The sequence below is a fragment of the Xenopus laevis genome, chromosome 1L, assembly GCF_017654675.1.
Source record: "Xenopus laevis strain J_2021 chromosome 1L, Xenopus_laevis_v10.1, whole genome shotgun sequence".
Lineage (NCBI taxonomy): Eukaryota > Metazoa > Chordata > Amphibia > Anura > Pipidae > Xenopus > Xenopus laevis.
The window spans coordinates 169,957,930-169,972,862 of record NC_054371.1 but is presented as its reverse complement, the minus strand read 5'-3'; the positions used below and the strand labels follow the sequence as shown (position 1 = coordinate 169,972,862).

The following is a 14,933-nucleotide window of genomic DNA, read 5'->3' as shown; positions in this document are numbered from 1 at the left end:
ATGTTTCTGCTCATCAAAAACCGTTAACTATTAGTCAAAGATAACATAATTGAACACAAAATGCAGTTTTTAAATGAAGGTTTACGTTATTAAGGGAGAAAAAAAACTCCAAATCTACATGGGCCTGTGTGAAAAAGTTATTGCCCCCCTTGTTAAAAAATAACTTAACTGTGGTTTATCACACCTGAGTTCAATTTCAAAGGTTATAAAGCCATTTCTAAAGCTTTGGGACTCCAGCGAACCACAGTGAGAGCCATTATCCACAAATGGCAAAAACATGGAACAGTGGTGAACCTTCCCAGGAGTGGCCGGCCGACCAAAATTACCCCAAGAGCGCAGAGACAACTCATCCGAGAGGCCACAAAAGACCCCAGGACAACATCTAAAGAACTGCAGGCTTCACTTGCCTCAATTAAGGTCAGTGTTCACGGCTCCACCATAAGAAAGAGACTGGGCAAAAACGGCCTGCATGGCACATTTCCAAGGCGCAAACCACTTTTAAGCAAAAAGAACATTAAGGCTCGTCTCAATTTTGCTAAAAAACATCTCAATGATTGCCAAGACTTTTGGGAAAATACCTTGTGTACCGACGAGACAAAAGTTGAACTTTTTGGAAGGTGCGCGTCCCGTTACATCTGGCGTAAAAGTAACACAGCATTTCAGAAAAAGAAAATCATACCAACAGTAAAATATGGTGGTGGTAGTGTGATGGTCTGGGGTTGTTTTGCTGCTTCAGGACCTGGAAGACTTGCTGTGATAGATGGAACCATGAATTCTACTGTCTACCAAAAAATCCTGAAGGAGAATGTCCGGCCATCTGTTCGTCAACTCAAGCTGAAGCGATCTTGGGTGCTGCAGCAGGACAATGACCCAAAACACACCAGCAAATCCACCTCTAAATGGCTGAAGAAAAACAAAATGAAGACTTTGGAGTGGCCTAGTCAAAGTCCTGACCTGAATCCTATTGAGATGTTGTGGCATGACCTTAAAAAGGTGGTTCAGGCTAGAAAACCCTCAAATAAAGCTGAATTACAACAATTCTGCAAAGATGAGTGGGCCAAAATTCCTCCAGAGCGCTGTAAAAGACTTGTTGCAAGTTATCGCAAACGCTTGATTGCAGTTATTGCTGCTAAGGGTGGCCCAACCAGTTATTAGGTTCAGGGGGCAATTACTTTTTCACACAGGTTTGGATTTCTTTTCTCCCTAAATAATAAAAACCCTCATTTAAAAACTGCATTTTGTGTTTACTTGTGTTATCTTTGACTAATAGTTAAATGTGTTTGATGATCAGAAACATTTTGTGTGACAAACATGCAAAAGAATAAGAAATCAGGAAGGGGGCAAATAGTTTTTCACACCACTGTATTTATTGTGGCTACAAAGTGAAATACTCATTTCAGTGTGTTATTTCTGTTTTTAACTTACTCACCCTGGGCCAATTGGGAAGAGAAATAGGTTTTTACTTGGGATGGGGATGCTGTCAGAAGGGTGTCCTGTCAGTGAAACAGAAATAAACAGGGTCACCATCAAAAATTCAGAGGACCCATAATTGTATTGGTCCTTGGGATTTTTGATGGTGGCCCTGTTTATTTCTGTCGGCACTGATACAGTTATGTCTAGCAACTGGCTTCACCTACTAGTTACAGTGAATAGATACTAATATTGATGCTTGAATTGCAATATGTTGGCCCACTGTGACAAGTAATTATGTACTTACAATATAATGTGTTATTTAGCAAGTGCAGCTCCGTTTACACATATGTATGTTTTGACTGATAATCAGTATGTTATTTTAGAACAAGCACCATTGCATTTCTCTTCACAGGCTTCGAGTGGATCTCAACAGGTAGTTCATACACAACAAAGGGCTGCAACAGCCTCAGCTGCTCCTGCAGAGATGGTCACGATAGCAACAAACCAGGGGGTACGAGCCCTGACCCCAGTGACAGGAGGTACTGTAGTTTGCAGCAGCATTACCCCTGCCCAGACCAGGCCCATAGTGACGCAAGTGACAACAGGTAATCATTTTAGGTACTTCTGTTACTTCATTGTTGAATGCAAAATCAAATGTCCAGTTGTAAGGAAATATTTCTTATCCTGACGTGCCATAAAGTTCCCTTTTAATGCATCTGACGCATATGTTTACATAGTTTTCTTTTCTCAGCAGTGTCAGACTGGCCCTCCAGTTTTCTCTCTCTCCTCCGCAGTGTCAGACTGGCCCTCCAGTTTTCTCTTTTTCCTCAGACTGGCCCTCAAGCTTTATCTCTTTCATCAGCAGTGTCAGACTGGCCCTCCAGTTTTCTCTCTTTCCTCAGACTGACCCTCCAGCTTTCTCTCTTTCCTCAGCAGTGTCAGACTGATCCTCCAGCTTTCTGTCTTTCCTTAGCAGTGTTAGACTGGCCCTCCAGTTCTCTCTTTTTCCTCAGACTGGCCCTCAAACGTTATCTCTTTCATCAGCAGTGTCAGACTGGCCCAGTAGCGATCCTAGAGGGGGACGGGCCCTGGTGCGTGACGCGCAGCCGGGCCCCGCCCCCTCCGTACGGCCGCATTTGTTAGTGGCGCACGGACTGCCGGGGGCCCTGAGGGGGTGCGGCCCCTGCTCCAGTTTTCTCTCTTTCCTCAGACTGGCCCTCCAGCTTTCTCTCTTTCCTCAGCAGTGTTAGACTGGCCCTCCAGTTCTCTCTTTTTCCTCAGACTGGCTCTCAAACTTTATCTCTTTTATCAGCAGTGTCAGACTGGCCCTCCAGTTTTCTCTCTTTCCTCAGACTGGCCCTCCAGCTTTCTCTCTTTCCTCAGCAGTGTCAGACTGGCCCTCAAGCTTTTTCTCTTTCCTAAGCAGTGTCAGACTGGCCCTCCAGCAGGCCCAGACTGGCAGTCTGTGAGTTCTGGCAAATGCCAGATGGGCTGATATAAGGTGCCTTAGAAAGTCAGTATTTAGTGGGCTGGTGGGGGCTGTTTGGGGCTCTGCGTGGGCTGATTGGACTTCTGTGTACCTCAAATGCCAGGGCCTATTTTTATTCTCAGTCCAGACCTGCCCTCCAGTTTTCTCTCCTTCCTCACACTGATCCTCCAACTTTCTCTCTTTCCTCAGCAGTGTCAGACTGGCCCTCCAGTTTTCTCTTCTTCCTCAGACTGGCCATCAAGCTTTCTCTCTTTCCTCAGCAGTGTCAGACATGGTTTAAGTGGGACCTCCAGCTCACCCAACCATATGACACCTTGTATACCTATATATAATACACGAGAGCCATATCCATTGGTTATAATTGGTTATAATTGCAGTTTAGTGATGTCATTTCTGTCACATGACTCACACTTCTGTATTATAATACACAAAAATATGAGGATATTAGAAGTTTCTTAACCTGTATAAAAAATGGCCTTTGGCCTTGTGCTTTTATATGGTCGTGGAACTTCTTGGTAACTTATAATATCCTTATATTTTACAAGAGGGGGTACTTTATTCACTATATCTTTGCCATTGTCCATTTCTGTATAAGAAAAAAGTGGAGAAATAGAGGGAAGGATAGATGATAATGTGTAAAGAGAAGAGAACATACAAGCCGAGTAGAGTAGAGGGTGGAATAAAGTGTGTACAATGGGCCTGTTGTAAGGGTGTTCTGGTGGGCTTCTGGTATCTCAGTCTGACTCTGTTCCTCAGTGCTTTTTTTTCTAACCACAAACTCTTTATCATTCTGCTTTCACATTTTTCTCACTCTGTATTAATTTATTTGCCCCTTTAAGCGACTACAGCCGGGGTTCAGCTGGCCAGTAAAGCAATGACCCCTGCTCAGCTTCAGATGCTTAGACAACAGCAGGCAGCCCAGGTTCAGGTCCCACAGATCCAGGCTCAAACACAGTCGCCAGGGCAGATTAAAGCTGTTGGTAAAATATCCCAGGTGAGATGGGCTAAAAACCTACACCATTTAACCAAGAAAGGACTTTGGTGTCTAAAATTTAAGCACTGTCCACAATGTTATACTCTAGGAACAGCTTCTCAAGTTGCAAAAACAGAAGATGCAGCTTCCTCAGCAGATTACTCAGGCTACTGCTCAGCAGTCACAACCAGGAGCACCACCAGCAGCACCTGTGCAGGGCCAACAACAACCGCAGCAGACCCAAGCGCAGCAGCAAACTCAGCAGCTCGCTGCCGTCACTGCGCCAAGAGCCGGAGCTGTACTAACAGGGGCCACTGTCGCAAACCTGCAAGTGGCTCGTCTGGTGAGTTTTTACTGTACCATTTGTATATACTGTATTTGGGCTCTAAACCTTTTCATTGAGTAAATGTTTTCATCAAAAATGACTGCATTGAGAAATTATGTCAGCCTCCTCGATGAATTTATGTGCCTTGACTAGTTATTGAATGATCGGGGCAGACATTTATTATTAGAAGGCAAAACTTTTTAGGCTTTACAATAGTGAAAGAACTTTTGGAATTAATGGAAGATATGAATAATGATAACACAATGTATACAAAATAAAATGGCGGTAAATGCAAAAGAACATCTTCATCTTTTTAGAAGTTTAAACTGTTCTCGATAACACATACAGACTGTAGCAGAAGAATATCAGATTGTACTGTTTGATTTGATTATATTCCACGGTTGTTACCTATGTTTGCAGTGTCTGTGTGCAGAACAGAATGAAAGAGACTTGTTGTTGTATAGTATTCTTCCTTTTCACAGCAGGGCCACCACCTGCATTTGCTCTACTCTTAGGGTCAGGGCACACAGGCAGCTTCAGCGAGATTAGTCACCCAGCGACTAATCTCCTCTTCTCTAGGGCGACTAATCTGCCTGAGCTGCCTCCCGCTGGCTAAAATGTAAATCGCCGGTGGGATTGCACTTGGAGCAATTTGTTTTCCAAAGTTGCCTGATTAGGAAACTTCGGGGGACTTCGGAAAACAAATCGCTCCAAATGCCATCCCGCCGGTGATTTTACATTTTAGCCGGTGGGAATTCAGGGGAGGCAGTTCGGGGAGATTAGTCGCCCCGAAGAAGAGGAGATTTGTTGACTAATCTTCCCGAATCTGCCTGTGTGCCCTGACCCTTAGTCTCTAGATAATGTAAATGCCTCTATACTGGAAAGCTGAATATTAAATTAATTCTTTCTGCCAGCTTCAGACTCAAGGGCAAATACAGACCCAGCCAGGACAAGCAGCACAAGTCACTCTGACAAAGCCTCCCGTAGTATCTGCTGTAGTGTCATCTGCTGGAGTCACCACTCTTCCGGTTACAGTAGCTGGAATCAGTGTTGCTATTGGGCAAAACCAGAAAGCTGCAGGTATGGAACACATTCTTGTAGTACATATAAAAACTGTTTTGTGGCAATGTTGTTATAAATATGCAGTTGTATGTGCAGTGTACCCAACAGACTTCATACAAGTAATGGGCAGCTCACACAAATATCTTTAAGGATCAAAGTTTCAGTTACTGTATATCATAAAGAGGACATTTACCTATTCATGTATCTGCATATTTTTCTGCTGTTTTTTCTATAGGTGGTCAGGCAGTGGTTGCTCAGCCTTTGAATGTCCAGCAGCTTCTAAAGCTAAAGCAACAACAACAACAACAACAGCAAAAAGCTCTACAATCCCAGGCTGCTACAGGACAAGTTGCAGTGCAACAACCAAAGGTACCACTACTGCATCTCTTCATATAGCAAAGCCATGTGTCCCAGAGAAATATCCTGATTATCCTTTATTTCAACACATTTATGCGGCATCTTAGAGAGATTGTTCATCATTTAATCAGTCCTGGCCCGGTGGAGATTTCACATTCAAAAAAAACACACACTAGGGTCAATTTCAAATAACTTTACTTCCTATTTACTTTTTATGTACATTTATGCTTATTTTGTTTAAAAGAAACAGTGCCTACGGTGGGCATTTTAGCATGCAAATTAGAACATTCTTGCTTAGATTTACCAAGAAACAACTTAGTCCCTCTGTTGTGGATGCTACAATAGCCCTAATGAAGACCCAGTTGCCATGCAATATAGTAAGAATAGTTCTGTGGTCAAATGAGACCACATCATCATTGGGAAGTTGCTCTCTTGTTAAGGTAGGGTAGGACTACACGCCGGTGTCAAATCACATGTGACGGAAATGCGTCGGATCAACGTTGCGACTTCATCTGACATTTCTATCTCTTACCTTATTTCTGTCTCATGCAATTTGACACCTTTGTTTTGTCACAACGCGTCGGATCATACCGAAAAAGTCCGTGTAGTCCTACCTGTAGAAGATAGAATGGAGCAGGTTACTCTGTTTAGTCTAATAAACAAGGCCAAAATAACCTTGGTGTATCACAAGACCACGGGGGCCATAAAGTCTTACAATGGCCCCAGTCAAAATCTCAAACCACCTGTTGAGGTCAGTGCCACCTGACCTCAACAGCCTGGAGCAAATCTGTCTGAAAGAGTCGCCCAACATCACTGGTGCTCATTTAGAAACACTGGGCAAATTTGTACCTGGGAAGTAACCCATATCAACCAATCAGTGATTAGCTTTTTTCAGCCAGCTGCAGGTTGAACACTGAAAGCAATCATCTGATTATGATTGCCCTGGTGCAAATTTGCCCAGTGTTTATAAATAACCCCCACTGTGTGCAAAGCTGGAACATAAAGCAAATGACATACAGCAAAGGTAGCTGTACAAAATATAAATACATTTGGTATTAAAGGAAAACTATACCCCCCAAACAATGTAGGTCTCTATTAAAAGATACTGAGTAAAACAGCTGTAAAACCCTGCTTCATGTAAATGAACCATTATCATAATAATATACTTTTTTAGTAGTATGTGCCATTGGGTAATCATAAATAGAAAATTGCCATTTTAAAAAATAAGGGCCGCCCCCTGGGATCGTAAGATTCACTGTGCACACATACAAACCACATGTAAGGTCACATGAGCCAATTAACAGACAGAGTTCTGCCTTTTGCTTCCTCACTTCTTCCTGTTACAGTTAGTGTTGTAGTATTTCTGGTCAGGTGATCTCTGAGGCAGCACAGATAGAGTCACGAAATGGTGGTTCAAGGCAAGAGATGTAAAAGGGCAATATTTATGTAAATATATATTCCAGTTTGGTAAGATTCTTTAATATGTCATTCAATTTGATATAAACTATCTGTTGCTTAAGTATTCATTTTGGGGGTATAGTTTTCCTTTAAGTAAAACAAGAAACTTGGTAAAAGGAATGAATCATTTTGCAATACGAGTGATGTGATAACCTGTGTCCCCAATGTTATTGGGGCTGTGTTGATTTAAATCTCATTAGTATTTATTTTTTTACAGATCACAGCTCCGCAAGTAGCCATCCAAGCCCAGCAACAACAGTCACAGCAACAGGGGCAACAGCAGAAAGTGACATATGCTGCCCAGCCAGCCATTAAAACTCAGTTCCTAGCTGCCCCTATTAACCAGGCTCAGAAGTCACCAGGAGCCCAGCAGATGCAGGCACAGCTTCAGGTAAAGGTGACATTCTGGTTCATAGTTGATTGTAGAACGGTTAGCAAGAGTGTGGGCTTTGTTCCTATTCTTATTTAGTAGGGTTGAGTATCAGGCCTGGCTCTCATCATCCCACATGTGTCCAGTTGAGCTGAGGTCAGGCTCTGTGCAGGCCAATCAAGTTCTCTCATCTCTGCAAACCCATTCTGTAGCACATTGCTGTGTGTATGGGGTTATTATAATGCTGAAACATGAATGGGCTTTCCTCAAACAGTTGCCACAAAGTAGGAAGCACAGAATTACAACTATTACTCTTATCAAGAATGTCATTGTATGATGTGGCAGCACCTGTATGTCGTGGTTTCTCAGGTGTCTCTCATCTCATGACATGGTGCAGATAGAAAACATTACTTATCAGATTACATTGTGGTAAGCAGAACAGTGGCATGACTTGTCTTCAAAATACCGGAGTTATTAGCACAATCATTGAAAGGGTCTGCCACCCAAAAGTGTTTTTGCATTTTGGAAGAAAATGTAATTGTGTGTTTCTCGTATGCATTCCCAGCAGCACTATAGTGTGTTTCAATGTAATTGAAAATAAAACCCTCAATGTTAAACATGGGAAGATACGAGAGTGTTGACTCGGCACTTAACATCATTATGGGGTCATTTATCTGCTCTATTTATTCTGTGGTAGGTTGCAAAGCTTCCTCAGGTGGTCCAGCAGCAGACAGCAGCAGCACAAGTGGCAGTTGCAAATATTCCACAGATGGTACCGGCATCCCAGCAGGTCGGTTTTTGACTGCGACCCACATTCAGGTTTTTCATTGAACATTCCAAATACATGAATAAATATGCTAGAACTTTTAGTATGTTATAGAATGCCCAATTCTAAGCAACTTTTCAATTGTTTTTTTTTTTTAGTGTTTGAATTATTTGCCTTATTCTTCTGATTCTTTCCAGCTTTCAAATGGGGGTCACTGACCCCATCTAAAAAACAAACGCTCTGTAAGGCTCCACATGTATTGTTATTGCTACTTTTTATTACTTACCTTTATATTCAGGCCTCTCCTATTCATAATCCAGTCTCTTTTTAAAATCATTGCATGGTTGCAAGGGTAATTTGGACCCTAGCAACTGAAATTGCAAACTGGAGAGCTGCTGAATAAAAAAACGAAATAACTCAAAAACCACAAATAATAAAAAATGAAAACCAATTGCAAATTGTCTCAGAATATCACTCTCTACGTTATACCAAAAGTAAATTTAAAGGCGAACAACCCCTTTAAGCTTCCCAAAAGTGTTGATAACTGCCTTCATTCCCAGTAGAGAGTTGTAGTTCATATTACTGGGTGTCAGTTGCTTGTTATGACACAAACGTAAACCGAAAACTTCTATAATGTTGCCCTTTTGTATACCTGCAAATTGCACTGTATGTAAATTATAACAAAATGTGCATTTATTGACTCATTTATCAGTGTTAAAACCCATAAAACAGTAGCTTGTACTTGATCCAAACTAAGATATAATTAATCCTTATTGGAAGCAAAACCAGCCTATTGGGCTTATTTAAAGTTGACATAATTTTTTAAGGAGTTAAGACATGAAAATCCAAATTACTGAAAGACCCCTTATTGGAAACCCCCAGGTCCAAGCACTCTGGATAACAGATCCCATACCTGTACTACTACGTGAAGACTTTGCTGTTAGAATGTAGTTTATAGTGATGCTTTACCAGTGTAATAGCCCCTTCCATTTCTTTAACTGTCTAATCCCTGCAGCCCCTTCCATTTCTTTAACTGTCTCATCCATGCAGCCCCTTTCATTTCTTTAACTGTCTCATTCCTGCAGCCCCTTTCATTTCTTTAACTGTCTCATCCCTGCAGCCCCTTTCATTTCTTTAACTGTCTCATCCCTGCTGCCCCTTCCATTTCTTTAACTGTCTCATCCCTGCAACCCCTTTCATTTCTTTAACTGTCTCATTCCTGCAGCCCCTTTCATTTCTTTAACTGTCTCATCCCTGCAGCCCCTTTCATTTCTTTAACTGTCTCATCCCTGCTGCCCCTTCCATTTCTTTAACTGTCTCATCCCTGCAGCCCCTTACGTTTCTTTAACTGCTTCATCCCTGCAGCCCCTTCCATTTCTTGAACTGTCTCATCCCTGCTGTCCCTTTCATTTCTTGAACTGTTGCATCCCTGCTGTCCCTTTCATTTCTTTAACTGTCTCATCCCTGCAGCCCCTTCCATTTCTTTAACTGTCTCATCCCTGCTGCCCCTTCCATTTCTTGAACTGTCTCATCCTTGCTGTCCCTTCCATTTCTTTAACTGTCTCATCCCTGCAGCCCCTTCCATTTCTTTAACTGTCTCATCCCTGCTGCCCCTTTCATTTCTTGAACTGTTGCATCCCTGCTGTCCCTTTCATTTCTTGAACTGTTGCATCCCTGCTGTCCCTTTCATTTCTTTAACTGCCTCATCCCTGCTGCCCCTTCCATTTCTTTAACTCTCTCATCCCTGCAGCCCTTTCCATTTCTTTAACTGTCTCATCCCTGCTGCCCCTTTCATTTCTTGAACTGTCTCATCCCTACTGCCCCTTTCATTTCTTGAACTGCCTCATCCCTGCTGCCCCTTCCATTTCTTTAACTCTCTCATCCCTGCAGCCCTTTCCATTTCTTTAACTGTCTCATCCCTGCTGCCCCTTTCATTTCTTGAACTGTCTCATCCCTGCTGCCCCTTTCATTTCTTGAACTGTCTCATCCCTACTGCCCCTTTCATTTCTTGAACTGTGTCATCCCTGCTGTCCCTTCCGTTTCTTTAACTGTCTCATCCCTGCAGCCCCTTCCATTTCTTGAACTGTCTCATTCCTGCTGCCCCTTACATTTCTCATCCCTGCTGTTTATCTTTATACACCAACTCTGTTACAGGTCCCTCCACAAACCATGACTTTGACCCAGGCAACAGCAGCAGGACAGCAGCAGGTTCAGGTATTGCCTGCAGGTTCAGCAGCAGCCCAAGCAGTACAACAAAAGATGGTCCAACAGCAGCAACAGGTGGTGTCGAGTGCACAACAGATCCAGGCTTCAGTGAGTCAGAGCACAACCCCAGCACTAGGTGCAAATGATACACAAGCCCAGCAGGCCAAGCTGCAGGTACGAACTCCAACCGTGAGGATAAAAGCTCCCACTAAGCCCAGCTGAATGTCTCAACCCCAGCTTTCAAGGATCAAGACTCCATGGAAGTTTCACAGAAACCAATGACATTTTCCATTAAGTATAAATAGAGCAGCGGGAACACAAAAGAAAGCTAGAAATGTGCATTTTGGAACATTTCTCTTTCACGCTCATAGAAACTGACCTTCCAAGTAGTTGTCTGGGCAGAACAAACAGAGGCCTGATACATGAATATGCATGCTTTCAATATTGCATTGGACTCAAGAGTTTTCATTTTTACTCTTCGTCAGCTCTTGTTTGATCCAGACCTGTAGGCTGGATCATTGTGAAAAGCTTCCTACAAGGGTGTCAGAAAAACATGAATTTGTAAAATGTGGGGTATAATTCCCACCTTCAAATTACTGCTATACTTTGCTGTGGGCTCACAGTTTTGCAAACAGGACTTTAACTGGAAACAGTTAAAGGATAATTCAACCCTAAAGTAAAAAAAAATACCCCTACCCTACGTAGACTCCTCCCCCAGCCTAGCTGCTACCCCGGGCAAATGCCACGGAGTTCGTGGGCGCCATCTTCTCCTCTTCGGAAATCTTTAGAATGAGACTGGTGTGGCAGCGCATGTTCAGTTGGAGCAATTTTCTGTTTCATGATAACGGCGCATGCACCAAAACTCCCGAAAATTGCTGAAGCACCTGTCTCATTCCGAAAATTTCTGAAGAGAAGAAGATGACGCCCGCGAACTCCGATGCCTGAATTTGCACTGAGGGGTAAGTAAAACGTTAGGGAAATTTGCCCAGGGTAACACTTAGGCTAGGGGGAGGAGTCTATGTAGGCCATTAGGGTTGAATTCTCCTTTAAATAAGAATAACACAGTCCCTTGCATTGCTTCAAACAATAATAATGCAGAACTTAAAACATGCACTTTCCATTGATGAAATAATATAGCTGAAACCATTGCCTAGGTCACATGTAAACTAATATTTGTCAGAAAAGAAAGAAATATGAGTGTAATTTTACTAAAGTAACAAGACTGGATAGATGAGGGTCCTATACCATCCTTTGGACTGTATAGCCCTACCCTGCTCACATATTAATTGCAGATAGTTCCACCTTGCTCCAGTATTTGCATTACACATACTATAGATATTTGTATTGATACTACACATACTATAGATATTTGTATTGATACTACACATACTATAGATATTTGTATTGATACTACACATACTATAGATATTTGTATTGCTTGCAAACGTGCTCATTTTTAGCCCCTATACCCGTCTCTGGCTATGATAAATGATATACAAGTGACGTTCATTTGGATTAAAACAAATGAGCACTAACACATATCAGTCTTTTTAAGATGTTCAGTTTGTTTTCCACATTCGCAGTCTCCAACATTTCATACCGAGCAGCTGTTTGTTAGAGAAAAAAATGACTTTCATTTGTCCATGTTCTGTAGGCAACCGGCAGGATGAAGTAGTGGCCTCCTGTCTAATGGACATTTTATGTTCTTTGAGTTCTCGTGTACAGATTGTTACATGTCGAGTTTTTGATGTAGTGAATTTATAACATTTTGCACTTTTTACACTTTGTACTTCCCTCCCCCTTTCTCTCCCATGAGCCATGAGGACACTTTAGATGTAATTTAAACCCCCTCCCATTTTCTTTTCATTTGCATGTAATCCTTAGTCCATTTTAGCTGCGGCTAAATATTGCACTTGGGTCAATGAGTTTCTCCCTTATGGCAAATAAGCAATGACTTATTTCTTAATAAGGAATGTCTGGGCATTCTTAACTGTAGTCTTGAATACACCAGGCAAACACTACTTTATCCAATTGGCCCTTCAGTATATTGAAATATTATTATCAATTTGATAATAGGTAAATCTATCAAAAGTGTTGCAGCCTTTAGCTGTTGCCCTTATTTGTTTTACTTTAAAAGTAAAAATAGGGGTAAATCAGTTATGGGCACCCTGCGGCCCTCCTCACATTCAATTCCCCGTACCCCGTGACAGCCTTGCTACCCTCCTCCCCATTTCTTGTAAACCTTATGACTGTAGATGTGCGGCGTGAAATGTAATACGTAGTAGATGATGTCAATGTATGTAACACTGCAATATCCTAGACTTGCCAGTCACTTGTTTGAAGAACTGACAACCACATCATTGGGGCTCATTTATAAACACTGGGCAAATTTGCACCTGGGCAGTAACCCATGGCAACCAATCAGATGTTTGCTTTCGCTGTTCAACCTGCAGCTGGCTGAAAAAAAAGCTTATCACTGATTGGTTGCTATGGGTTACTGCCCAGGTGCAAATTCGCTCAGTGTTTATAAATGATCCCCACTGTTGAGAGGCTAAAATTTCTTCTACCCAAGTCACGGACCATGGCACTTTAGTAAAAGGATATATTTAAGTTGAATTAATAGAAATTCAAATGAAGTATGTTGTACATCTTGTCCCCATGTAACCTGCTTTTAAAAGTGTTATTGCTTATGCATGGATGTCTGTAATGTTGTGTCACTGTTGTTTTTTTCCTGTTTGCCAATGTCAATGTTTTTGTTACATATAAATATATATATAGTTTTATATATACACAGGCTCGGATTTTGGGCTTTGGCACCCCTAGGCCACTAGGTCCTAGCATCACCACAAATCCGGGCCTGTATATATACACACACACATGTATTATTTAAAATATGACCCCCCCCTTGACTTGCTAGAGGCACTTGCATCTGTTTGTTACGTGTCTGCGGCTGTGAGAAGGATGAAGGTCGGAGCTTTTGAACCATACTGAGTTCAACATGTAAATAGTTTGTGAAGACACATTTGTACGTGTTGTAGAACCATAGTGAGTCATGCATTGCATATTGCCAGTGTAATAAAGGAGACTTTTTTTTTAAATATAAAAAAGTAGCTTTCTTTTAATGAAATTCTCTTAATAAGGGCAGATGGGTGAATGCATTCAAAGGGTGATAAAACTCTGCCTATTTATATGGAAACCATCGATTACAAGCTTTGCCTGGTGATAACTTTAAAGGACAGGTAAACTCAAAAAAAATTTTTTTTGCTTAATAAAAGAAAACACAAGTTTAAGCGACTTTCCAATATATTTTCAATTTATTAAAAATGATTAGTGCTTTAAAAGTTATTGGTAAAATCAATTGCTATTGAAAGCAGCATTTGCTCCTGGATTTTACTTTTTAAACAATGTTGCAAAAGTTAATAAAAACTGAAAAAGCAGTAAATAGATAGGCTGTGCAAAATAAAAAATGTTTCTAATATAGTTAGTTAGCCAAAAATGTAATATATAAAGGCTGGAGTGAACAGATGTCTAATAAAACAGCCAGAATCCAACTTCCTGCTTTTCAGCTCTATAACTCTGAGTTAGTCAGCGACTTGAAGGGGGGCCACATGGGACATTTCTGTTCAGTGAGTTTGTAATTGATCCTCAGCATTCAGCTCAGATTCAAAAGCAACAGATATGACCCATGTGCCCCCCCCCCCTCAAGTCTCTGATTGGTTACTGCCTGGTAGCCAGCGTAACCAGTCAGTGTAAACCAAGAGAGCTGAAAAGCAGGAAGTAGTGTCCTGACTGACTTGTTATACATCAAATCACATTACATTTTTGGCTAACTAACTATATTAGAAACATTTTTTATTTTGCACAGCCTATCTATTTACCCAGTTTTTATTTTTACACTGAACAATTCCTTTAAAGATGGCTGTTTAAATCGAATTGCTGATTGGTTGCCATGGGCAACATCTCCAGAAATATCTCCAGATATTTATCTCCAATGTTAGTAAACGCGCCCCTAGAAGTTATAAGCTACTTCATGCCCCTCCAGGTGAAATTTCTTCAGTGTGTAAGTTCGAACAACTAACATGGGGTTGCTGCCTGTTGAAAAGCACTGACTGAATACTCACTGATTTTTTTTGTAACATTCATTTTCAGTGTTGGCAATCACTACAGACAAATAAGATGAATCAGTGTGAAGTGCCACTTGCCAACCCTGCTCCACTACTCTTTATCTTATACAAGTCAATATAGAGCTGCAGAGATCTTCTCCAGCAAACTGTGCTGAACTATCCTTTCATGACCTTATTATAGGCCCTGCATTGACATATATATATATATATATAATTTGTACAAAATGGAGTGGAGCTGGAGTCCCTATCTGTGACTTAGTTCACACTGTGGACAAATCATATATAAAAACAAAAAAGTCCAGACTTCAAAATTGCATGAAAAAAATATCTTTGAAACATGAAATATCTTTATCGAGGTTCAACACAAGGCTTGGTAATTAGAGTTTTCCAA

At 41.4% G+C, this 14,933-nt stretch overlaps 1 protein-coding gene across 6 annotated transcripts in view; it reads left to right on the top strand.

Annotated features, from left to right (window-relative positions):
• Positions 1–13,512, top strand: part of ep400.L (E1A binding protein p400 L homeolog) — a 107,699-nt gene extending 94,187 nt beyond the window's left edge. For 5 of the 6 annotated variants that reach the window (XM_041567165.1, XM_041567166.1, XM_041567163.1 and 2 more), the window contains 8 exons: positions 1,826–2,018; positions 3,742–3,896; positions 3,985–4,218; positions 5,115–5,280; positions 5,498–5,631; positions 7,295–7,468; positions 8,145–8,237; positions 10,368–13,512. In XM_041567165.1, the coding sequence (XP_041423099.1) occupies positions 1,826–2,018; positions 3,742–3,896; positions 3,985–4,218; positions 5,115–5,280; positions 5,498–5,631; positions 7,295–7,468; positions 8,145–8,237; positions 10,368–10,640 (1,422 nt within the window). In that variant the 3' untranslated portion in view covers positions 10,641–13,512. Of the gene's footprint in view, positions 1–1,825; positions 2,019–3,741; positions 3,897–3,984; positions 4,219–5,114; positions 5,281–5,497; positions 5,632–7,294; positions 7,469–8,144; positions 8,267–10,367 lie in introns of all 6 variants that reach the window. The other variant, XM_041567169.1, reaches the window with a different exon arrangement.
• The last annotated feature ends 1,421 nt before the right edge of the window (positions 13,513–14,933 follow it).